Source organism: Lepidochelys kempii, chromosome 1 (genome assembly GCF_965140265.1).
Source record: "Lepidochelys kempii isolate rLepKem1 chromosome 1, rLepKem1.hap2, whole genome shotgun sequence".
NCBI lineage: Eukaryota > Metazoa > Chordata > Testudines > Cheloniidae > Lepidochelys > Lepidochelys kempii.
Genome location: NC_133256.1, coordinates 30,950,461 through 30,976,402, shown reverse-complemented (window position 1 = coordinate 30,976,402; position 25,942 = coordinate 30,950,461). Strand labels below are relative to the sequence as shown.

The 25,942-nt window shown below is 42.8% G+C and overlaps 1 protein-coding gene across 5 annotated transcripts in view; it reads right to left on the bottom strand.

The window, feature by feature from the left end:
* Window positions 1–25,942, bottom strand: part of ARHGAP42 (Rho GTPase activating protein 42) — a 378,378-nt gene that overhangs the window by 47,671 nt on the left and 304,765 nt on the right. Inside the window, exon 24 of one of the 5 annotated variants that reach the window (XM_073337927.1) lies at window positions 19,724–25,777. The exons of the other annotated variants lie outside the window; for them this stretch is intronic. Coding sequence (XP_073194028.1) covers window positions 25,689–25,777 — 89 coding nt within the window. The 3' untranslated portion in view covers window positions 19,724–25,688. Of the gene's footprint in view, window positions 1–19,723; window positions 25,778–25,942 lie in introns of those variants that run through there. 5 annotated transcript variants of the gene reach the window in all.

Here is a 25,942-nt window from a genome sequence, read left to right as displayed (position 1 = left end):
GAAGAGCCACATATGAATGCAATTTCCTGCACTGATTGAGGGAATCTTTCTCTCATGGTGAATTTACTTATGTTCTTTCCTGTTGATATCTCTTTCATTGAGACCAACATTGTACACTGGGAATATGTGTTCTGCACTTTGTATATGGAAAACCTTATTATAATAACCTTAGCAATTATGCAAATCCTTCTGCTATGATTGGTTATTGGTGTCAGAACATCCCTTGCCTTTACACTATCATGGCTGCCTCAGCTTCTGACTTTACTTTCTCCCAACCCCAGCTGTGAAAGGAAACTTCCTTTAGGCATTTGAATGGGGGACTAAGCCTTCCTCAAGGCACTGGGAGTGGGGGAAGGATAATAAGAAAGTATTAAAGAGTTCTGAGCACAGCAGCCAATCAGAACAAAGCAATTTAAAGTAGCCAGGTGGAATCCAAGGGGAGAAAGGATACAGAGCAGATTTTTGCGCTGGAAGGTGTTGGTGGCTGCCAGCAAGCGTATCTTTGATCTGTGGGAAATCACAGACCGAATTAGAGCTGATGGACTTTCATTCAGGCTAAATGTAAGAAGCAATTAAGCTCCTTTATGGATAGTTGAACCAGAAACAATAGAAGCCACCCAAGGCAGAGGGCCAGTGGGAAAGGCCTGAGCAAGAATGCAAGGAGAAAAAGAGGAGTTTCCCTGGTACGCACTGCAAATGCAGGGGCTGGGACATTGACTGGTGGAAGTGTGTGTCAGAAACAGACAAAGGAAGCAGGAGAAAGCAAAAGAAATGGGTGGTAGGGTGCCCACGAGAGGGAGAAGAGACAGAGATCTTTGGGCCACAGGACTGGCTGGAAAGGGGCTTGGATTTCTAAACAAGCAAACTGCCGGCTGTGGTGTTCAGGGAAATGGGATTTTGTATAGCTTCTTTGTAAATAAACAGGATTGCACCAAAGAGGTACACAGCTCATATCCTCAGTTTCTCCTCCTAATGGAAACAACCTGGCCAGGCCATGAGTATTTGCTAAATAATTGCGCAAGCAAAAAGGGGCAACAATATTCACTGGAAGAAGAAAAGGAGTACTTGTGGCACCTTAGAGAGTAGCAAACGAAAGCTTATGCTCTAATAAATTGGTTAGTCTCTAAGGTGCCACAAGTCCTCCTTTTCTTTTTGCGAATACAGACTGTTACTCAGAACACGGCTGTTACTCTGAAACATATTCACTGGAGTGCCTCCTGCTGACTCAGTAATACACGTATCCCTGACAGTCGGCTTCAGAGTTAATTCAGCCAGGATACATTTATTTCCTCATTAACAGGAAGCAACTCCAATTAGAATTTAAATACTGAAATATGATGGCGGGAGCTTTAGCAACAGTTTAATGCTGACCTTCTTCTCAGAACCAGATCGCTTCTGTGAAATCCACATATTACCATCGTTTAGCGAGCGTCAAACAAATGGTTTGTGATAATCAACTGATATATTAAGTCAGACGAAGCAAAGGGCCCCACATTCCAAACTAAGACCTGCATGAGGAGGCTAGGGTAAAACTTTAGCATGGCATTTACCTGCAAGCCTTCCAACGGACAACCTCCTTTGTTAGCTAACTTGCCCATAATAGCCAAGACTGAGATTTTGTAGCAAGATGCTAAGATGTTCCAGACCCACTTTTCCATCATTACAGTAGAATATGTTCTCTGCACTAATGTGCTGCTATCTTGCTTTTATCTCCTAGGTTTTGACGCAGAAAACCTGTCATTTTAGGACTGTTATGTGAAACGCTAAACTTAAACCTTTCAGATGCATTTTACATAGAAATTGTCCAGCAACAGGAAATGCCGCTACAATGTGCTGCGTCTTTTTGTTCATGGTGTCAAGTACATAGGAGGGTTGTTGCACAGCAGGCAGAAGGGGTATTTTAAATATTTATTGCTTTGTTTCTTTTGGGTTTTTTGAAAGGTACATAAAAGTAAGTAAAAATCAGAAAACAATAGAAGCAAAATATTCAGCTCTTGTATTCTTGTCTGTAGACTTCATATTAAATAGATGTTTGAGAATTTATTTTAAAAAATCTCTCTTTTTCATAAGCAAACATGAGGAAAGAGAACTAAAGACATTTAAAAGGGGAAACTAGAAGAAAAGTTGGGACTACAGTGTTGGACCTTTCATTCTTAATATTTGTCAGGGATGGGTCCTAGATACAGCCACATTGTTTGTCATTAGCTTGTAGTCGCTCTATTACTCTTTTATGAGACGTAATTTAAGTTATTGGCATAATCTGATCTGTAAAGGTAGATTTTGCATTTGATTGTTCCACCAGATAGATTTATTGCCTGCTGAATTGTTCTCTATCTTCTTACAATAGTTCTGGTTCCATTTATTCAGCTCCTGAACGGCTAAAGAGAAATGCAAGCAGTTTACAGCTCAAGTTAAATGGCACGTGGAATAGGCCTTTGAATTGGTAAATGCTTTTTTAAAACCAAGGTGAATTGCCTGCCATACAGTGCAGAATAGGGTGGTGAGAGCTGCAGAAACCACCCCCTGCTGGTGTCATTTTTTAAATAGTAGGATTTACTGAGCCTAAGAAAGTGATGTGGGAACTGTAAAACAAAGGGCACACGTCCCTGGGGTTGTGAACTGAAAGACTGGAGCCAAGTTTACTTTTTCACCTGCTTGGAAGGCAGTCAGGACTTTATGCCAGATCCACCCACCCTGCCCGCTCATTCTGTGCTGCTTCCACCCTGCTAGATCTGGCCCTGAATGAGTAGGAACTGGCAGCAGGGAGAGGTGAGGCATATCGGGAGGCCAAACTAGGAGGGGCAGAGGGACTGCCTGGCCAAGGAAAGACAGAGCCAGTTTGCACTGTCCCCTAGGTAAGTCAGCCCAGTAGCTAGAAACCCTCTCCCTTTTCCAGCCGAGTGACTCCTAGTGGGCCCTAAACAATACTTAGGAACTGACCAATTTCCAAAGCCTTAAAAACATAGGTCCACTGGTGTAAATCAGTGTCGCTCCACTGTAGCCAATGGAGTAATGGTAATTTACACAAGCTGAGGACCTGGCCATGAAGATTATAATGTATTATTTGTATCGTGCCAGCACTGAGGAGCCCCACTCCTGGACTAGGACCCTGTTGTGCTAGGTGCTGTACAAAAAGTCCCTGGCCCAAAGACCTTACAGGCTAAGTCAGATTAACCAGTGCCACGGAGCCAGGACAACAGTGAGAAGGAGGAGATTGAAACAGGAAGTGGTTTCACATCTTAACCTTCCCTTTTCATTGTGGTTTGTGTGAGATAGATATGTTTCAATGACAGCTCACTCCCTCCATTCTCCCTATAGCTACAGGTAAGCCAGAACATTGTGATTAATAAAATAATAATAATAATTATGCCTATTTCTTGTATAGGGTTTTTTACCTGTAGATGTCAAAGCCTTCACTGGCTGTTTTAATGTGTGTATCTTCATCTTGCCCTTCAGAGGCAGGGAAGTGCTATTATCCCCATTTTACAGATGGGAGACTAAGACACAGAGAGGCTAAGTAACTTTCCCAAGATCACACAGGAAGTCCAGGGGACAGCAGGGAATTGAATCCAGGTCTCCTGTGTCCTAAGCCAGTACCCTAACCAAAGCACCATCCTTCCCCTTATTGCACTGCCTGCTGTATAAAAATAACCACTGTACACAGTTGCCAGCATTTGAAAAAGTTTTCCAGGAACAGTTCCCCAACCTGAGGTTTGATTGCTGCTTGACCTGCCCTTCCATCTTCACCTGAATGAGAATTGTGAGCAGGCTGCAGCAGGTTTAAATAAAAGAACAGGAGTACTTGTGGCACCTTAGAGACTAACAAATTTATTTGAGCATAAGCTTTCATGGGCTACAGCTCACTTCATTGGATGCATATAGTGGAAAATACAGGAGGATGATTTTATATACACAGAGAACATGAAACAATGGGTGTTATCTTATACACTATAATGAGAGTGATCAGGTAAGGTGAGCTACTACCAGCAGGAGAGGAAAAAAACCCTTTTGTAGTGATAATCAAGATGCGCCATTTCCAGCAGTTGACAAGAACGTGTGAGGAACAATAGGGGGGGAAATAAACACGGGGAAATAGTTTTACTTTATGTAATGACCCATCCACTCCCAGTCTTTATTCAAGCCTAGTTTAATGGTGTCTAGTTTGCAAATTAATTCCAATTCAGCAGTCTCTCGTCGGAATCTGTTTTCAAAGTTTTTTTGTTGTAATATTGTGACTTTTAGGTCTGTAATCGAGTGACCAGAGAGATTGCAGTGTTCTCCGACTGGTTTTTGAATGTTATAATTCTTGACGTCTGATTTGTGTCCATTTATTCTTTTACGTAGAAACTGTCCGGTTTGGCCAATGTACATGGCAGAGGGGCATTGCTGGCACATATCACATTGATACTCCTGTTCTTTTTGCGGGTACAGACTAACATGGCTGCTACTCTGAAACTTGTCATTATGCAGGTTTAAATAGGCATCCTTTAATCCTGGGCCTCACCACACTTGGCTAAACCTCAAGAAGTTTGGCTGTTTATCTAAATGTATTGTGCTCTCACCCTGGGACCTTCCATCCCCATCAAACTCCTTTCCCAATATATCCTCCTAAGTAATGGACACGCATAACATTCCTACCTGCCTGAGCCATCATGGTAGTGGTGCATGCAACAGCTTGTTTCCCCTGACCCCACACATTGTCGCCTTCACCTCCTGAAAACACAGAGAGCTTTAAAATAGAGACAAGGGCTCTTTTGGTTGTCTGATTTCCCTTACAGGGTGAAAGCTGGTGCTGTCTTTATTGCAGTGTTGCAGCTGGTTCATGACAAACTGATTCTTCTGAGGTGTAAACTCCCTGTATGGCTGGGAGTTCTGAGGGCAGACACAAGGAGAGGCATATCTGTTGAACTGATATTCCCTTTTTGAAACTAACCACAGCCAAGATAAGCAATTTTTTCCATTTGGATCTGACAAAATGAGACTGTTTATTGCAGGAAGGAAACAGAAGCAACAACAAAAATAGATTGCTAATGTTTCTCACTTAGACTGGACTCTAATCCCTTATAAGGACACACCAGATCCATGCCAGTAATGGCAAGTGAAATACGCTGTAGTTAAGTAAATCTAGCTAATCAACTTCTCAGTTATGCTGGCAGAAGAATATACCAATTACCAGAGCACTTTCAAGTGAATAAAGACTCCTTGCTTTACTGGCTGTGGAGGTCACTGACTGTTCCCATGAAACCTTGCATGTTTATATTAAAAAGCACACCATGATCTTTGGCAAAGGCTGTTGCTCTAGGTTAGTTATGCATTTGAACTTGTTACTGTAAGTACAATGGAAAACCGGTGGACTTTACATCATTGCTAAAAAATGTAAAGATATATTTCAGTACCAGTGATGGACCCTAATTATATATGAAGAGTTTTATAGATGTAAAAAAAAAAAAAAAAAAACCAAACCCCCCCAAACAAACAAACAATAAGTCCAAACACCTTTATCCTCATCTCAGATAAGCGTGGGGGTGATGTCCAAATTAAATTGTAAGAGACTAACTCTTGGCTTTTGGATTGGGCCTAGCATCCATTAATGCTTCTGAAGTTTGGAGCTGAACTTTGCAGCCTGCTCCCCCTGTGGAGGATGTTAGAATATGTTTATGGTGTTTTGGCTATGAGGTCTGTCAAGGTTCCTCCCCCACTCTGAACTCTAGGGTACAGATGTGGGGACCTGCATGAAAAACCTCCTAAGCTTATCTTTACCAGCTTAGGTCAAAACTTCCCCAAGGTACAAAATATTCCACCCGTCGTCCTTGGATTGGCCGCTACCACCACCAAACTAATACTGGTTACTGGGGAAGAGCTGTTTGGACACGTCTTTCCCCCCAAAATACTTCCCAAAACCTTGCACCCCACTTCCTGGACAACGTTTGGTAAAAAGCCTCACCAATTTGCCTAGGTGACTACAGACCCAGACCCTTGGATCTTAAGAACAATGAACAATCCTCCCAACACTAGCACCCCCCCTTTCCTGGGAAATGTTGGATAAAAAGCCTCACCAATTTGCATAGGTGACCACAGACCCAAATCCTTGGATCTGAGAACAATGAAAAAGCATTCAGTTTCTTACAAGAAGACTTTTAATAAAAAATAGAAGTAAATAGAAATAAAGAAATCCCCCCTGTAAAATCAGGATGGTAGATATCTTACAGGGTAATTAGATTCAAAAACATAGAGAACCCCTCTAGGCAAAACCTTAAGTTACAAAAAAGATACACAGACAGAAATAGTTATTCTATTCAGCACAATTCTTTTCTCAGCCATTTAAAGAAATCATAATCTAACACATACCTAGCTAGATTACTTACAAAAAGTTCTAAGACTCCATTCCTGGTCTATCCCCAGCAGAAAACCAGCATATAGACAGACACACAGACCCTTTATTTCTCTCCCTCCTCCCAGCTTTTGAAAGTATCTTGTCTCCTCATTGGTCATTTTGGTCAGGTGCCAGCGAGGTTACCTTTAGCTTCTTAACCCTTTACAGGTGAGAGGAGCTTTCCCCTGGCCAGGAGGGATTTCAAAGGGGTTTACCCTTCCCTTTATATTTATGACAAGGTCTGGCGTATCTGAGTGGGCTGTGAGGGTTGCTTGGAGCCACTCTGGTGTGTACATTTGAAAATCCCCCTGCTAGAGGTAGGGTTGGCACCTGTCCAGGTTTTCTTAGGATTGTCCTTTTTTTGAGATAGAGGTCCCAGGAAATCTGAAACGGTACTCAGTACACACAGATAGCTGTCCAATTTTAGGGGCAGAGGGTCATCCCAGATGGTCTGTTTTTTGGTACCACAGACGTGGCAGCCCTTGTTGGTGGAGTATGTGGAGGCTTGCCAGCTGGAGGTGATTTTGTATGGGCTTGCTGAAATTGCAAAGAAAGGTGACTCCAGTGATTGATCCATCAGGGATAATAGAGGTCCAGGCTGCCAGAGGATGGCTATGAGAGCAGATTAGCAGGACCTCGAACTCCAGGGTTTATGAAAAGAAAGCTTGAACTGGGTTGTGAAATAAAACTTTCTGGGCTTTAAAAAGGACAGTGGGCACTTCCAAGCAATCACTACCAGAGTTCACTCATTGGTGTTAATTGTAAATAAATTACAAGTTTGTTAATTCAGCATGGAGTGGGATTGTGGTGAACAGGAATTTCTGCAGCTGCCTTTAAAAAATGCCTACCATACCTACTGGGGGAACCTACTGCTGGGGTCAAGGTCTTTGTAACAAGGGATGGGGACCCCAACATAAAATTTCCAAGTGAGAAGGTTGGGGCTCGATTCACAAACAGGCATGGTTGCCACTGCTCTCTTTTAGGTGACTAGAAATATCACTGGTTTCAGAGTAACAGCCGTGTTAGTCTGTATACGCAAAAAGAAAAGGAGTACTTGTGGCACCTTAGAGACTAACCAATTTATTTGAGCATAAGCTTTCGTGAGCTACAGCTCACTTCATCGGATGCAGTGAGCTGTAGCTCACGAAAGCTTATGCTCAAATAAATTGGTTAGTCTCTAAGGTGCCACAAGTCCTCCTTTTCTTTTTAGAAAAATCACTGGGATTTTTCACATCACAAAGCTTGAGATGGCGCTTAGGCTTCCTGTATGATGAATGGGGAGAAATAGGCACCTCAGAAAGGGATTCACAAAAGCCAGCATGTTAGGCAGCTAGCCAATGGAGATGCCAAGCTGGGGAAAGGGGTGTTAAGTCCTATACCTATCTTAGAGATAAATGCTTAAGTCCAGGCTGCAAAGAGGTACTGCCCTCTGCTTAGGATTCTCAGCTGCAAACCCTCTCATGGCATTAGGTGCCATTGCTGTTTTCGCAAGAAGAGGAGGAAGGAGGAGACCCTCATAACTATTAGACCAGTGTTCTCATCTAGAATGTGGGAGACCCCCCATCTCCAAGTCCCCTCTATCTAAGGGGGAGGAGGGATTTGAATTGGGATCTGCCACCTCATGTGAGCTCCCTCGCCACTGGGCTATGGGATATTCTGATGCCTAGAATGGCATTTAAGTGCCTTTTGTGAATCTCGCCCATGACAGCCGCAACAGGCATCCCTACCTGGATTGTCAGAAACCCAGGGTCATGATAAATCTCTGCACTGGGCTTCCCTAGATCCCCAAACTCCTGAATTCTCTTCTCCTGAAGTACTAAGTTTATCATGACCAGGCCTTCAGACAAACATAGGGAGCACTGGCCAGGCAGCGTACCTGAAGTCGGAGCTATTCACCACAAATCTCAGGTGCTTCTGGATGACAGTGGACACGAGCAATAGGGAAGTAAGCAACTTTCAGGCCCACTGTCATAAATATAAAGGGAAGGGTAAACCCCTTTGAACTCCCTCCTGGCCAGGGGAAAGCTCCTCTCACCTGTAAAGGGTTAAGAAGCTAAAGGTAACCTTGCTGGCACCTGACCAAAATGACCAATGAGGAGACAAGATACTTTCAAAAGCTGGGAGGAGGGAGAGAAACAAAGGGTCTGTGTCTGTCTGTATGCTGCGCTTGCCAGGGACAGAACAGGAATGGAGTCTTAGAACTTTTAGTAAGTAATCTAGCTAGGTATGTGTTAGATTATGATTTCTTTAAATGGCTGAGAAAAGAATTGTGCTGAATAGAATAACTATTTCTGTCTGTGTATCTTTTTTGTAACTTAAGGTTTTGCCTAGAGGAGTTCTCTATGTTTTTGAATCTAATTACCCTGTAAGATATCTACCATCCTGATTTTACAGGGGGGATTTCTTTATTTCTATTTACTTCTATTTTTTATTAAAAGTCTTCTTGTAAAACACTGAATGCTTTTTCATTGTTCTCAGATCCAAGGGTTTGGGTCTGTGGTCACCTATGCAAATTGGTGAGGCTTTTTATCCAACATTTCCCAGGAAAGGGGGGGTGCAAGTGTTGGGAGGATTGTTCATTGTTCTTAAGATCCAAGGGTCTGGGTCGGTAGTCACCTAGGCAAATTGGTGAGGCTTTTTACCAAACCTTGCCCAGGAAGTGGGGTGCAAGGTTTTGGGAAGTATTTTGGGGGGAAGGACGCGTCCAAACAGCTCTTCCCCAGTAACCAGTATTAGTTTGGTGGTGGTAGCGGCCAGTCCAAGGTGTAATATTTTGTACCTTGGGGAAGTTTTGACCTAAGCTGGTAAAGATAAGCTTAGGAGGTTTTTCATGCAGGTCCCCACATCTGTACCCTAGAGTTCAGAGTGGGGGAGGAACCGTGACACCCACTAAGGCTGAACACTTGCCTTGCTTCATTGTAGCTGTGACTCTTTTGAGTGCCTCCATTTTTAACTGCATCTACTTCATGAATCGATTGGCTCATTTTAGGCCCAACCTGGGCATATTAAGCGATATGGCAAATCCTTTTATAGCTACTTCAAGCTGCCTGCACGTTAGGGCATCCATTTTTTCTGAATGCCTCAGATTCACGAGGGATGACATAGCTTGCTGCAGTTAAATACTGCAAAGTCACTCTTGTCATGTGACCAGGATCTAGTGGTTGGAGCAGGAGTCAGGCCCAATGGTCAGAGCAGGAGTCAGGCTTAGTGGTTAGAACAGGAGTCATAGCCAGAAATAGGAGCTTAGGGTCAGAACCAAATTCAGAGGCCAGATACCAAAGCCAAGAGTCAGAGGTGAAGTCAGATGTCAGGAATCGGAGCCAAGGTCAGAACTGGTATACTGGGATTGAGGCCAGGCAGGGGCCAGGCTGAAAACAAGCAGGCACAGGTGCTATTGCAGCCAGGGGTAAATGTTTTGAGCATCCACTGAATTACTGCTAGGTTTAAGAGCAGTCTGGTGACTCTTCCAACCAATCAGGCAGCATAGCCAATCAGGCAGCCTACTGCAGGCCAGTTGTGCTCATTAGGTTGCCCAGAGACTAGTTCTGGTTTAGGCTCTGTTTCCAGTCTGGCTCTGCTCCAAGCCCTGATTCCGGACAGTACCATCCCCCCACCCGAAGGGTGCTGCCTAGGGGACCATGGGGCACAGTTTCTTGGGGACTTCCAATGAAACTCTCATATGGGTCTGGGGCATGGATATTCTCTATCAGTTCCCAACACCGCTCATCTGGACTATAACCTTCCCAGTCCACCAGGTACTGGAGCCTTCCCCTAACTTGCCGACAGTTGAGGATTTATTGGATTCCTCCTGTCCTCAGACTGTTATGGGTGGCAGTGGTGTGTTACAGTGGTTTGGGTATTGGTTCTTGGGAGCTTTAAAGGGGAAATGTGAAAGGCAGGGTGGGTCTTCAAGGACTCAGGCAGCTATAACCACAAGGCCACTGGGTTTATAATCTTGACCAAGGAACTGGTAGTCTTGTTTGGTGGATGGGTGCCTTGATTTAAGGTTCTGGGGAGAGAGCCACACCTGGTGTCCTACGGCCAAATTGGGAATAGACAGACATTCTTGGTTCTCACAGTTTGATAGGCTTCTTTCGTGGACTTCAGGTGTTCTTTGAATTGCAGGTGGACTCAGTGTAAGTGAGAGGCTGAATCCACTGTAGCTGTCATTGGGAAACTCATAGGCAAATCTCTGTGGAAATGGGGGTTAAAGCAGGAGTTCGCAATGGACAGGCGAAGCATGTATTGTGAAGTAGCATAGCAGAGGAAGCCAGTCATCTTGGGGGGAACTCAAAAAGCAGCAAAGATACTGCACCGCAGTTTGATTGACTCCCTCTGTTTGCCTTTCGTCTGCTGGTGATAGGTGAATGAGGTGAGTGACTCAACTTGGAGGAGTCTAAGAAATTTCCATCAGAATTCGAAGATGAAGTAGGGACCCCAGTCCGATACAACGCCCAACAGTAACTCATGGTAGCAGAAGACATTGTCCAGGAAGAACTGAGCCATCTCCTTTATGGTAGGAACAGTATGGCATGGGATGAAGTGCACAATCTTTGGTAGGAAGTCAACAACAAACAGGATTACCAAGTGACCCTCGGAGTGTGGCAGTTTTACAATAAAGTCCATTGATATAACAGACCAAAGTTCTAGACGCATGGGCAGAAGCTTGAGGAGACCTAGAGGTTTTGATCATGGGTTCTTGGTACAGGAATGTGGTCACAGGACCTTATAAAATTCTTGATGTAAGCTTGTGGATCTGGTCACCAGAAGCTCCTCAAGACCAGATTCCAGGTGTTGAATTGGCCAAAATGGCCCACAAGTGGTGAATAATGGTATAGTTTCAATACTTGAAGTCTAGGTTGTCCCTCCAGAACATAAATACAATCTTTGTGATAGAGGAGGCCATTCTGCAGTCAGAAATCAGTCAGGTCAGGTACCTGCATCATTCAGGGTCAGAGGAATCTGGGTTGCAAACAGGTTGTTAGGGGAACAGGGAGTGGATGGAGGACGTCAAACTGCTCTTGATCATCCCATTAACAAAGTTGAGATGAGCACTTGAGGACAGTGGCAGGGAGCTCTTCACCAGGTTCATGATATTTGTCTTTCTGGGATAGGGCATCCACCTTCCTGTTTCTTGTCCCCTTGTCATAAGTTACAACAAAGTCAAGAGAAGAAGAGAGACCAGTGGATCTGACATTGTTTAAGGTGCCTGGCTGTTCACACCACGTACTCCAGTTTCTTGTGGCCCATAACGACTTGGACCAGTAACTAGGCTTCTTTTAGGAGGTAACACCACTCCTCCAAAGCCACCTTGATAGTCAGTAACTCCTTGACCCAAATATTGTATTTTTCCCCCACCAGGGTTAGCTTCTACAAAAGCATAGGGGTGAAGCTGGTTGCAAGAGCCTGCACATTGAGATACCACTGCACTTCTGGGAAAGTTTGAGGCCTCAGCATTGATCATAAATGGTTTAGTAGGATCTGAGTGAATCAAGATGGGTGCTGAGGTAAATGCCTTCTTCAGTAGATCACAGGCTGCCTGAGTCTTTGTAGACCAGGCAAATCAACCCTCCTTTTGCAGTAGTGCCATTTTCAATGTAACTAGGCTACAGAATCCTTTAATAAATCATCTGTAGAAATTGGTGAACCCCAAGAATCATTGCATTCCAGATACATCCTTGGGTGAGGGCCAGTCAGATATTGTGCAGGTCCACAGTGAGTCCCTTAGGTGAGAGAAACTATCCTAAGAATTCCACTGTGTCCTTATCAAACTCACATTTCTCTAGCTTTGCATAGAGATGGTTCTGGAGGAGTCTCTCTAAGATTGTTCACATGTGCTGACCTTTGGAGATAATGAGGATGTTGTCCAGGTAAACAATGACAAATTTGTCTAGTATGCCCCTATGGATGTCATTTATGACATGCTGGAACATCACCAGAGCATTGTACAACACCAGGTTATAAGCTCCACGAAGGTCCAACTTTGTGAAGACCTTGGCAGAGCAGAGTCTTTCAAATAGTTCATTAATAAGCAGTAAGAGATACCAGTTTCAGATTGTAATCTTGTTCAGAGCTCAGTAGTCCACACAAGACTGGAAGGAGCTGTCTTTCTTCTCCATGAAGATGTCGAGGAGTAAATGAACCCCTTCTGCAGGCTTACCTTGACATAGCGCTGGAATGCCTGTAGATCTGGTTCATAGAGGGAATAAATGAACCCAAAGGGAACCTCTGGTCCCAGCTGGACATCAATATGGCATTTGTAGCTGTGATGGGGAAGTAGGGTGTCAGCTTTCTTTTTGTTGAACTTGTCAGCATAGTGTGCCATGTTAGTCTGTCTTTGCAAAAAGAAAAGGAGTACTTGTGGCACCTTAGAGACTAACCAATTTATTTGAGCATGAGCTTTCATGAGCTACAGTTCACTTCATTGGATGAAGTGAGCTGTAGCTCTCGAAAGCTCATGCTCAAATAAATTGGTTAGTCACTAAGGTGCCACGAGTACTCCTTTTCTTTCAGCATAGTGTGGATATCTATCAGGAATCCCTGTAGCTGTTAAAGAGGTTGTGGAGAGTTGAAGGGGTAAGCTTTAGATTCTCTCTTCACATATCTGAATTATTTGGAGGACTGAGTAAGCTGCAAAGGGTTGCTGGTCCTGGATAGGCTCTCAGGAAACAGGATTGTTGGCAAGACAGTGAGTCAAAGTGTATCACTCCTGACTGCCAGCAGATGCATAGGTCATAGGGAATAAGACAGGGGATGCCAAGGACAACCAGTGAATGCAGTGTATGAATTAGCCCTAACTGGAGGTCTTCTCTGTGGCTTTGTAGCATAGTTACCTCTAAAGGAGCTGTCTGGTGGCTGACTGCTACTGATGAAAGGAGTTACCCTTTCACTATGAACTTCACTAACTTGGGGGACTGCTTCCTCTGGGTGAGGATACTATATGCTTGGACAAATTTCAGAGCCATGAAATTGCCTGAGGGTCCTGATTCCACCAGCACTTGTAGGTTGGTGTTGCGCATTGCAGGGTGCTGGAACCAAATGGGGAGCTGGAGATGTGTTGGATGCTGATTAGCCATTGCCAGGGTACCAGCGGACAAGTGTTTGAGCAGCCTGCTGGACAGAAGGGAAGAGCGCCAATTCAACCTGGACCCAACAGTGGCGGAGGGTTGGCATTTCCTGACCTGGGCACAGCTTGGACATTGGCAAGGCAGCTTGATGCAAAGTGTACTGTCTCCCTGCAGTATAGGCAATTTTTTTTCATGTTCTGTGTGTATATAAATCTCCTCACTGTATTTTCCACTGAATGCATCCGGTGAAGTGAGCTGTAGCTCACAAAAGCTCATGCTCAAATAAATTGGTTAGTTTCTAAGGTGCCACAAGTCCTCCTTTTCTTTTTATGAATACAGACTGACACAGCTGCTACTCTGAAACCTACTTTGCTAGTGTTTGTACACAGAGCATTTTATGACTTTTTAGCCACAATGGAACATTTGTGAAGCAAAAGACATTTTAAAAAAAACCCAAACCCTGCTGAAATTGACAACTATTCCAGATTGTGGAGTGGAGTGTGCTCAGACTCTTCCTGTCTCTCAAGCCTGATCTCTTTTGCACCTTCTCTTCCAACCTGTCTTTGTCCCAGTCCTGGCTCTTCCCCACCCCAGTCCCATGTCCCATCCTCCAAGCCTAGCCAGTTCTGGTCTCTACTCCTCAGGTTTCTGACACCAAACTCAGTCTCCTTACCCAGCCAGTTATAGTTTCACTCTCTGGGCTCCCCAGCCAAGTCCCCATTCCCTCAGTTCCTTCTCCACTCTTTCTCTTCCCAACTCCAGTGTCCATTTGCTCTCTCCTCTCCCCTGGCTTGCTCGCAGTTGCAGTTTCTCTCATCCATTCTCAGTCTTATCCCTTGTTCTAGTCTCTTTGCCCAGCTAGTCCTAGTTTTCTCCCCGCATCTTGGGCTCCTTGTCAGATCTGTCTCACCATCCCTCACTGATTCCCGGTCTCTTTGTCCAACCACTCCTGCTCTCCCGGGCTTTGTTTCATTGCTCAGCCAGTCCCAATCTCCCACTTCACCCTACCTGCAACTTTCACTCCCAGTTTCTTTCCACCATCGCCATCAGTCTCCTGTTCCAGTCTCCCGTCCTCCGGGCTCATTATACCAATCCACTCTACCCACCCCAGCCTGACCCAGGACATGTTCTTGTCCATTTCATGTTCAGTTCAGGTGTCTTCTTTTTCTCCACATTCTGTGGGCGCAGGATGATGAGCACTGGGAACCCAGGAGAGACAGTCTCCCTGCTCTCAGGTCTGGCAACTAATCTCACGCCAGGCTGCAGCAGCAACTGCAGGGCAAGTCCTGCTTGCCCCACTTCTAGTGCAGACAGGATTTTTGGAGATTGTAGCTGTTAAGCTCCAATAGGTCTCTACTGAGCATGTGACAACTGAGATTTTTTTCAAAGGCTTATAACTTGGTCAAACTTTGACCAATTTTCACCAGAATGGCAAAAGCCCCAGGTCTGACATGAAGGGCTCCCTCTCCTCCTCCCCACAAACAAATTTCAAGTTCTTGCACCAAAGCATTGAAGTACTAGAGCTAGACCATCTAAAAGCAAACATTGCTAGAATTTTTTAAAAAACAACCTAATTTCCCCTTGCTTTGTTTTTCAAAATGGCTTAACTGTTCTGGCGGAAACTTTCCGTAAAAAAATCAGCCTGAGACCAACATTCATCATGGAAAACTGTATCCTCATTAAACTTTGCAAGTTATAAGCAACTGAAAACAGAATCTTATGATGGGAAATGTTGGGCATTCTTAATAATAGATGGTGCTGCCAGCCCCACCTATGATAGCTAGTAAGTCTCCAAGGGGCTTTTTACAAAGTACACACATCAATTTTGTCCAGGTTTCCTAGGACAGGAATAGGATTTTCCTTTGTATGCTCATCTGGGAAGTAGTTCTTCATGAGGGTTACCTTCACAGAGGCAAGTGAGAAAGGCTTAATGTATGTTGCTGGAGCTGGACTCAAACAAAACCCCAGATCCAAATATAATGACCCTTCTGTTGGGGTCAACTTTGAGGACTGAATCCAGACCCTCTGGAGCTAAAAGCATGACTTAAAGGACCAGCTGCATTAGCCCAAAGGCAACAGCAGACGTATAAACCTTTATGCAACATGTAGCTGATAGAGGAGGAGTAAGAAACATACTGCGTTGGTGTGGGTTATGCAAACAGCCCTGATCACTGTGGGGAATGAAAACCAAGAGCATTAAGGTCCAAACTTGGAAAGCTGGCTATACTTGTCTGGATGTAAATGCTGGTATTTCCAGCCACACTGGCTTTGCAGCTAACTAGACCAAAAGGTGGAGACGTCAAGACTTGCTGCTGACAACACTTGTGCTAGGTTAGGAGCATTTTTGGGTGCAAACATCTCTTTAGAAGAATTATTGGTGCCTGATCCAGGAGTGTTAATACATTCCTTAGCATAGATGGACCTCCAGCTCCCCCATCTGTTAAATGGGGATAGTACTACCGCTCATGGGGGTTTGGGTGGGTTAGTTCACTGAGGTTTTTCAGATCCCTGACTCTAATAAAGCAAACTAATATAATCACTATCATCCTTGGAATATGCTGATTAAATGGAATCGATAAGTTCCAGGAGACTGTGTCATTTCCATTGAAACTTTAGCCAGAAACCAGGCAAGCAGGGAGAGAGCAACATACCTGGTTTCCCATCAGTTCTCTTGCCCACCTCCCTGGCTCCTCAGCAGCTGTGCAGCTTGGCTCCTGGAGTTCCCTGGCTTCACAGGAGACTGCCTGGTGGGCTGCTGTGGAACCTGAGCTCCCAGGCTCCTTGCCGGGCAAGTGACCATGCAGCCTGGTAGCTGGCATGGAAATTTTTCAAAAATTTCCCATTGCAGTTCTTGCAGAACAAGATTATTTTTTTAAATGTCCCTGCTGTGCAAAACTTCACACTGCCAACTTTTTGTTCCCATTCAGAGCAAATTTTTTCTTCAGAAATACAAAATTTTCCAAGGGAGAGAAATTCTGGTTCCTGGACAGCTCTAATTGTCATTTTATCACTGAAAATGGGATGTGCCGCCACCAATTGCCAAAGAGAGTCATAGGCGCTGACTCCGTGGGTGCTCCAGGGCTGGAGTATCCATGGGGGGGAAATGGTGGGTGCAGCCCTGCCGATCAGCACCTCCCCTTCCCCTGCAGTGCCTCCTGCCTGCCGCAGATCAGCTGTTCCGCAGTGTGCAAGAGGTGCTGGAGAGGAGGGTGCGGAGCAAGGGCGCGCTTGGGGGAGGGGGAAGAATGGGTCCGGAAGAGGCGGGGTGGGGGCAGGAAGAGGTGGGGCAGAGGCACCCCCAGGCACAGCAGAAAGTTGGTGCCTCTGAAGAGAGTAATTCATGGCTATTATATAGCAGAGCAGAAGCCTGTCAAACGTACACAACAAATGCATTTGACTTGATTTCTTGGACTAGTCTTCTGATTTATGACAGTGTTTTTCAGATGCAAATATAAATATGTATGTTCAGCCAACCAATCTCTTCTGTTCTTTAATTCTGTCAAACAAAAGGTACTGAAGGTTAAAAAAAAAAAGCCAGTAGCATTTCCCTGTAGCAAATAAGACAGACTAACTCCTTGTAAAGTCTTGTAAACAAAGGCTGAAGATTTATGTAAGCTGTGCTCTGCTGATTCCTACATTCCTGCTGCAGTGGGTGTGCATTTATTTCACTTTGTGATTTACCCCTTGAAGTTCATGTTTAGTTTGGCATGCAGAAAAAAGTTATGGGATCTGCCTTTACTGTATGCTGGGTCCACACTATGTGAAAGGACTGAAGGATTGTGTAAGAATCTCATTTTGGTTGGAAAGGGGCTCTAAGAGCATGTCTACATTGTAATTAAAAACTTGTGACTGGCCCATGCCAGCGGACTTGGGTTTGTGGGGCTCAGGCTGTGGGGCTGTTTAATTGCTGGGTAGACTTCTGGGCTCACGCTGGAGCCCAGGCTGTAGGACCCTGTGAGATGGGAAGGTCCCAGAGAGTCCTGCCTGAGCCTGGAGCGCTACACTTCAATACAACAGTCCCATAGGCAAGTCCCGCGAGCCTGAGTCAGCTGGAAAAGGGTAGCCACAGCGGTGAAGTGTAGACATAGCCTAATAGTCTATCCTCTGGCAGGATTGGTCTTACTGCAAATCATCCTTCACTGACAGGGATCTAGTCTAACCTGCAGTATCTCAAATGATTACAACTTTTTTGCCAACATATTATCATTCTATTGACCATCTCTTCTTAACCTATTTCTCTGCATAGAGCTTTGATCTATTACATCTTTGTCTTCTACTGCTGAGAATTGTATCATTTCCTCATGCAGTTTTGTAACATCTCAATCATCTGTACTCTAGACTCACCATGTCCAATTCTCAGATCTTATCTAAACTTTGCACTATTTTTGTTGCTCTCCTATGAACTCTTTGTGACCAAATGAGATCTACATTGGACACTGCCTTTTTGTGAGATCCTAGTAACACGGTAGACTCATACATTATGTTATATCATCTGCTCTAACCACCAGCTCCTGCTCTGTGGTAATATTGTCTAGAGAATATCCCTCGTAAGCACGCCAACAGCTCTGACAAAGGTTTTTGGAGAATCTCCTTGCAACACATATTTGCGATGTACTTCATGATATACAATCACTTGCTTAATTTACTTCCCACTTCTCATTGTGGGAGAATCCTTCATTGCTGGGATTTGAAGAGGGACCTGATAGGAGCAACTCCACTATTTTTCCTTTTAAATATCTGTTTTGGTACTTTATCAAAGTGTCTTTTCACAGAGATAAGACATTGGAGCCCAATTTTCCTCTCAATTACACTGGCATAAATCAGGAGTAACTCTGCTGAGATCAATACTGGAGGTTCATCAGAGCACAGATTCTCTCCGCTCTACTTCCTCCAACCTCAACTCAGTCCCTATTTCTATTGTTTTTCTTCCACCTACATTCACTCTTCCCTGCTAATGCCTCTCCATTGTTGGGCAGGCAAGGGAAAGGGTGTTAATTTAGGGGCTGATACCACCATCAATTCACACTCCAAATTCCCACTGACCTTAGTCAGTGCAAAGATGGCATCAAGGCCAAATATCCTTGTGGAAATTTTGAGGCATGTGAGCCCCCAAGTGGTTACAGCACCTCGCTCATCTATAGGAACTTCAGCTGGTACCATGTCACCAAACACCTACCTGCCTATAACTATGAGAGACACTAAGATTTTGTTAAAAGAAAAGGAGTACTTGTGGCACCTTAAAGACTAACCAATTGAGCATAAGCTTTCGTGAGCTACAGCTCACTTCATCGGATGCATAGAAAGTATAGAAAATCTATCGACCTTCTATCGAAAGTATAGAAGATCTTTTTATACACACAAAGCATGAAAAAATGGGTGTTTACCACTACAAAAGGTTTTCTCTCCCCCCCACCCCACTCTCCTGCTGGTAATAGCTTATCTAAAGTGATCACTCTCCTTACAATGTGTATGATAATCAAGTTGGGCCATTTCCAGCACAAATCCAGGTTTTCTCACCGCCCCCCCCACACAAACCCACTCTCCTGCTGGTAATAGCTTACCTAAAGTGATCACTCTCCTTAGTGATCACTTTAGGTAAGCTATTACCAGCAGGAGAGTGGGGTGGGGGAGAGAAAACCTTTTGTAGTGGTAAACACCCATTTTTTCATGCTTTGTGTGTATAAAAAGATCTTCTATACTTTCCATAGTATGCATCCGATGAAGTGAGCTGTAGCTCACGAAAGCTTATGCTCAAATAAATTGGTTAGTCTCTAAGGTGCCACAAGTACTCCTTTTCTTTTTGCGAATACAGACTAACACGGCTGTTACTCTGAAACCTAAGGTTTTGTTGACATTATTATTTGTTATGTGCCAATGATGTGCTTCTCTGTTATGTGAAGTGCCATTTTCTCATGTTCAATTCAGTCACATCTTACGGATTTCCTAGTTAAAAGATTCTATGATCAAGAAGTTATTTGCTGAACTATGAATTTAGCATTTTTATATATGTCCATTGCCTAACAGTTTGAACATGTTTGTAAGTCACCATCTACATCAAATGGCTACATAAATAATATTTATGCAGCATTCAGTCATTGTGGTATCTAGGCAAAAGCAACAAAATAGCACTCCAAAATAAAAAATAAATGGGATGAATAGGAATAATAAATGGAATAAAATAATGGGCTGAATGGGAATCCAAATGTAAAAATAATGAAGAGAAAACACGTGTGTAGATAGACTTTTTATTTTTAAAAATATTTCTTAAATTCATGAAATACAGTGTAAAGTACAGCACAGGTACTGTAGCAAGTCAGCTTATGAATAACATGCCAGTTATTTACATGTATATATGTACAGAGTGCAGATAATTACTGAAACCCCACTACAAAACAAACAAAAAGTTCCATATGATAATTTACTAGTAGTAACTTTTAAAATATATTTTACTTTCTCATGTTATTGATTGCATATAAATTCCTGACATTAAAATACAGTATAATATCTAAGACTTCTATAAACTCTAGTACCGGCAAAATAATCATAAATATCATTCAGAATTGAAATCACAAATGTATGATCTGCCTAAACACCTTTATATTTGCTGCAATTCAAACTCTCAGAGCATTCTGGGAGCACTCTGAAATCCTGACCGCCAGCGCCAGAAGATTAACGCTGATTCCCAACACAAGCTTTGCAAGAAGCTCAGGTACAGAAGGACTTTCAAATAATGTATCCAAGGAGGAAAGCATCATTTAAAACAACAAAGTCAAATAGCCTATGGAATGCTGCCACATAAAGGCGAACAAATACTATATTATTACCTTCAGTGGCTGGATGGCAAAATCAAAGCAACAGCTGCTTGGATACAGAGGACCCAAACCTATTTTGATTACCCTGGTTAATAGCTTGGTCAACACTCTCAGTTTTGCATTGGCAATGCTTGAAAGGGTATTACAGTAAAGTCACCAAGGCTGTGCGATCTGCAGGAAAATGACAATGCAGTGTGTTTAATCCCTGGTGGGTGGGGTGATTTATGGGGGATCCTTTACTAGAGAAAAACTCTAAAGATAATATTGGGAGATATTACACCTTCCACTTTTTGGCAGAACACCTACTGATTTCAATGGACACTTCCTTTTAAATACAGAGGTGCAGATCCTCAGCTGATGTAAATTGTCAGAGCTCCATCTTTGATGTCATTGAACTATGACAATTTACGCCAGCTGAGGAGTTGCCTTATGACTGTATAACACTGTCCTTGGTTAGAAGAGTCATCTTTTTGTCACCTACCCAAGAAGTGCATGAATTGGTGGTCTAACACAGGAAACATTCAGATTAATGTACTTTTTTTGATCTCACTATTTATTCTGATGTAATATTAGTAAATAGAAAATAAAACAGGACCCAGTGCACAAGTATACAAATTATTGCTGTGTTATAATGCTTTTTTGCTGTTGTAATTACTCTGTTCTGCATGGCTTAAATTTTACTGTCACCCCTGCTAAGGTTCTTTCCTAAAGGAAAAAAAAAAACCAAACAATTCCAATTACAGACAATGAATAGAGAGTATCAAGTGGAAATGTATAAAGGAATGTATAAAAAGTTCCTTATTACTGTCAGGAATTAGCTCTGGTGAGCAATTCTGTGCATCATTTCCTCCAGAAATAATTCAACAATGCACTTGTAGGTTAGTTATATTATCATAAATAGCACTTGGGAGAATGGAAACATTTCTCAGGACACATAACTATAGTTTAATTTAAAAGCCATCTCACATAGTATTCAAAACTCCAAAATGTGGCAAGAATATTTTAACACTGAACTTGTAGAAATGATACTGAAAAATCATTTTTCGTTCTGATCAACATTATTAAAAAACCTTGGATATAAAATACTAACATACTGTACATATTTATCATACACTATAACAAGCTTTCAGCTGATTAATTTTGAATCAGTATGTTAGATTGCAATAAGTACCAAATGACTTAACAGTTAAAACACACAGTTAATTATATAAACTGTATACACTGACATATGCTTTTCACAGGACATTAACATCAATCAGAATATGTTACCAAATGTGAAGCTTACAACTTTGCAAACAGTGGTTGCCTTGACAAGATTGCTACATCTTTACTGGCAGGGTAATACAGAAGATTTACCACAAGCTTCTTGTGCTTGCAGAGTGAATCCAGGGCTGTTCTTACACAATAATACAGGGACATAATCAATCAATTTTTTTATTAACTAATTTCCTGATAGAACAGCCTTCAAATACTGTCTTTAAAAAATTCATTGAAACAAAAAATAAAAAGGAAAAAAATAATAAAAATAATTAAAAAACCCATGCCCTATAACACCTTAAGGGGTTTTCTGCTCCTCTATTTCAGGAAGGAGTGGGAGCACCACTACCAAACAAGCTCAGGCCCAACGCTCTCCTCCATTCCTGTCTCTCTAGACACACTGCTTCCTCATGTCTCTTCAGTTCCAGTTTTGCTCCTGTTGCTACTGGTGAACACCGTCTTACAAAGCTTGGGATTGGGTGTGCACCATCAACACAAGAGAGAAACTGATCACACATAAAGTGCTCACTTAATGCACCACGTAAGAGAGAGAGAGGAATAAAAAACCAAACAAATATCTTTCATCTCGTTCCGTTAAAGTATTGGTAGGGGTTACTCGTAAGAAACCACACGAATAACATTTTCAAATGGCAATGTGAATTTAAAGGTGGCTGTGTTCCTTGAAAATTATATGAAGGATGCGGAGTGGCTGATTCACAGATTTCTACGTACCCCATGTCTATTCACTATACACTACTGAGGAAGAAAAGGAGAAGGCTCACATAGTACATAGGCTTAAGGGGGGAAAAAAGATTGTCCTCTCTCCCCCTAAAAGTTCCATGACTGATAACTCACTCCAAAGGGCTGTAAGGAATCATTCATCTCCACGGGATTTAAGAGGAGATGCACAAAAAAGGCCAGATTGTGATTGCCCTGATGGGGAAATCAGGGTGGGGGAAAGACAGCTCAAACAAGAATTTTGACCCAGCCCATTGCGCCCCTGTACAGAGGCCAGACAGCGTGTCTGGGGGTGCTACTCCATGCTGGGGTCACTGGTTGTCCTAGACTCCTGAGCAGGGCTCTACCTCCCTCTCCACTAACAACCCCCAGGAGGACACACAGCACCTCTCCCTGGAATGGTGAGAAGGCGCAACCCCCTTGTTATCCCACCACCTTAGGACGAAGCCGTCAAGCACCGCCAAAGCGTAGGCAGCCAACAGTGTGTTACACAGCATGGGATAAGAGAAGTTGACATTTCAGAGGTTAATTACACAGGGAGGTGTTGCTCTGACTCAGGGGAAGTGCCCACTGAAGTCAACATGAATTTTGCCTGACTTAAGAGCTGCAAGCTTTGACCTGCTGAGGAGCCTCCTTCCTACTTTACCTCAGTGCTGAATACAGACACGTCAGCAGGATATTTGCCTCTACTGTCCAAGAGGTCCAGCTTTGGAATTATCCTTCACAACGACCTACCGAGGAAACACTCTTCATGACACGAGGTGTCACCTGCTGATAGTGACCTGGGCGAGAATGCAACTCTTGATAGCAGAGTAGCATGAAGAGCCCAAACTATTGTGGTCACTGAGTTACTGTAGTCATCGATCCCGCCTAGTACCCCTACTAGCCTGCTTGAAGCTGGTGAGAAGCCGCCGTCTGTGTCATGCAAAGGATTCCAAGAGTCCTCCCCCACCCCGTTGAGCTCCATTTGGTGCTCTCAGTGCAGAGATGGCTCTTGCCACCAGCCTGAATTTCAACAATAAAATTACTGTCAAGAAGTGACTCACTGTGAGCAACACTCGCTGCATTGTCCAGGAGGCAGGTTCAGAAGCTGTTAGAGATACACTACTTTTGGAAGACTGCATATGTTGGCTATAGAGAGCCTACTAAGACCACCAGAGAAAGTGCTGGAAAATTTGGCAATGTTTAATAGCTTGGTAAAGTTTTCAGCCCTGGGAAAAGCTCCTATTTAACCCCTTAGAAAGCAGCACCCACTATTTTGGTAAACAAGGGGTTAATACACTTAATAGAGCTGGTAGAAAAAACGCTGAGAAAAATGTTTTGTTGGTTGTCAAAATCAAAATGTTGCATGGAGATGGTTTCATTTCAACGAAGGTCTGAGGAAGCCCTGCCTGGTGAGCTGCTGCGAAGCCTGCGCTTCCAAGGGCTGTGGATCCAGGACAGCCCGCCAGGTGTACTGTCTCAGAGTTGGGGACCCCTGGGCTTCCAGGGTCTGCAGCTCCAGGACAGGCCACCAGGCAGAGTGCCCTGGGGCCGGGGTGCCATGCCAATTTGCAGAAAACTTCAAAATTTGGGGGTTTCATTCAGAATCGGAACAAAAACAAATTTAGAAATATCTAAATTTTCGGCACAATGGAATTACTTTGCCCTGCCCACCTGTAATATTTAATACTGTTACTGGAGAAAGAGCTAACAAGCAGGAGAGTCTGTATGAGAGGCAATTCTTCCTGTAGCACGAACAGCAATGAGCTCAGCTGCTAATGTGTTAATGTGGCACCGAAATGATTTTGCTTTGAATAGTACATGCTGACTGGCCAGGCAATTTTCCTGGAGCAGTTCAATAAAGAGCTATTCCCTGATTGAGCCACTTGCTTAAGCACATGTGTGATTCTGTTGACATCAGTGTAGGGTTTTGAGGCCACGGAGCATTGACTCCCAGAATGGATTCACCAAGTTAGCAGCTCTGTCGATTAACTAATTGGGGATGTCCAAATTCAAGGGGAGTTTTGCCAATGAGGCCTTCAGTGGCAAATGGACTCTATGGTAGTTCTTTCAGCAAGCAGAGTGTCTGCCTTGGACATATGCTTACTGCTTACTCTCTTTCTTTTCTGATTTCTGTTCTTTGTTCTCTTTGTAAAGGGTTTTTATTCTGTGATAAAGTGCCAGTTCCCTCACTGTTTATTACAGCCTTTTTTAATACAAGTCATTGTACTTTGATGGGAAAACACACACAAAATTTAATGTCAGCAGTTACAAAATGACTGCCTTTTTTTGTTCCAGCTAGAGTAATTAAGGGTTATTTGTAAATATCTATACCAAGCAGTTTTATCATGTTTTGGAATTGTTGTCAAATAATTCAGTGAAATTCTGAGGAAACTGTATTTCAAACTTAACAAAATAATCAAAGTTTATCTAATGTCAGATACTTTTTAAAAGGAGCCTTTAGAAATCATAGCTTATAAAACTAGACACTTCATAGGTCATTTGTCTTGTATGCGGTGGGTGTCTTAATGGCATTGTGGGACTCTGCTGTTTTATTTCAGGTTTTAGATTTATTTTCATTCTTTGTTGCTAACCTCACACATTTCCCCATCATTTTAGTTTCAGTATTTTTTTTTGTTTGGTATGGTTGTGTTTTTGAGACAAGCTGAGAATGTCTTAGGGAAGATGGATGCTAGAAATATAATTTATTATTAATATTAATTATATTGATAAAACAAACTGATGAAAGCAAGGAGGAAATAAAATAAATCTGTACAATATTTGAATGAAATGTTGATTTTAAAAAGATCACATTCTGAAAGAGCACTTACTGCTTAATCAGTGTACAATCTAATTTGGTTATCAGTTATATAAATTACATACATTACTGCATCTGCATATTGTGATCTCGCTGCATAACAAGAGATTCAAAACTCTGCTCTTATGGCAGATTAACTTCTTTCATGAAATGACTGGGACCAGTCTCAGAATCAAATTTTCTAATGCAGAAGACAGATCATAGAAATATATCTTGCTATATGAACAAATATATAATTTTTTACATGTAAAACAATATAATTGTAAGAATTGGCAGAGTGCATTGCCTGTGAATTTCACACTGGTCGAGCAATATCTCAGGTCTGACATGTTCTGCAGCTAATTTTCTGATTTTATTGCTCAGATGTTCCTTATCCATAAAAGAAGTATGCAACATGCTTACGTTACAAACAATGGAAGTTATTTAAACAGAGTACCATCTGCAGTACAAAAAACTGTTAACTATTTCATTATATCCTGTTCCATTTATAGGGAGCTACCTAATTTGCCCTTGCAGAATTTGAAGAAAATCTACCACTCTCTGCTAACGGGCTGATCCCCACATCTGTGTCAGATAAAATCATAGAGCTTATTATTTGTTACCATGGATACCATGAAGATACTGCTGTCCACTAAAGATTACTAGAGGAAGACAACATAATTCTCTGGAACTAGTCCTGTTTTGCCTTCATAAGTTGCTTTTAACCAGCCTGGTTCCACTGATGGGTACACTGTACAAAAATATATATATATAAAATATATATTAAAATTTGTTATAGTTAATAAAAAGATCAACATCATTATAAAAGATCAACATCAGATTGATGGAGACATAAAAACTAAATTTGAAGTGAAAATCTCTTGGCTTATCTCACAGATGCAGTTATGTTTAAAAT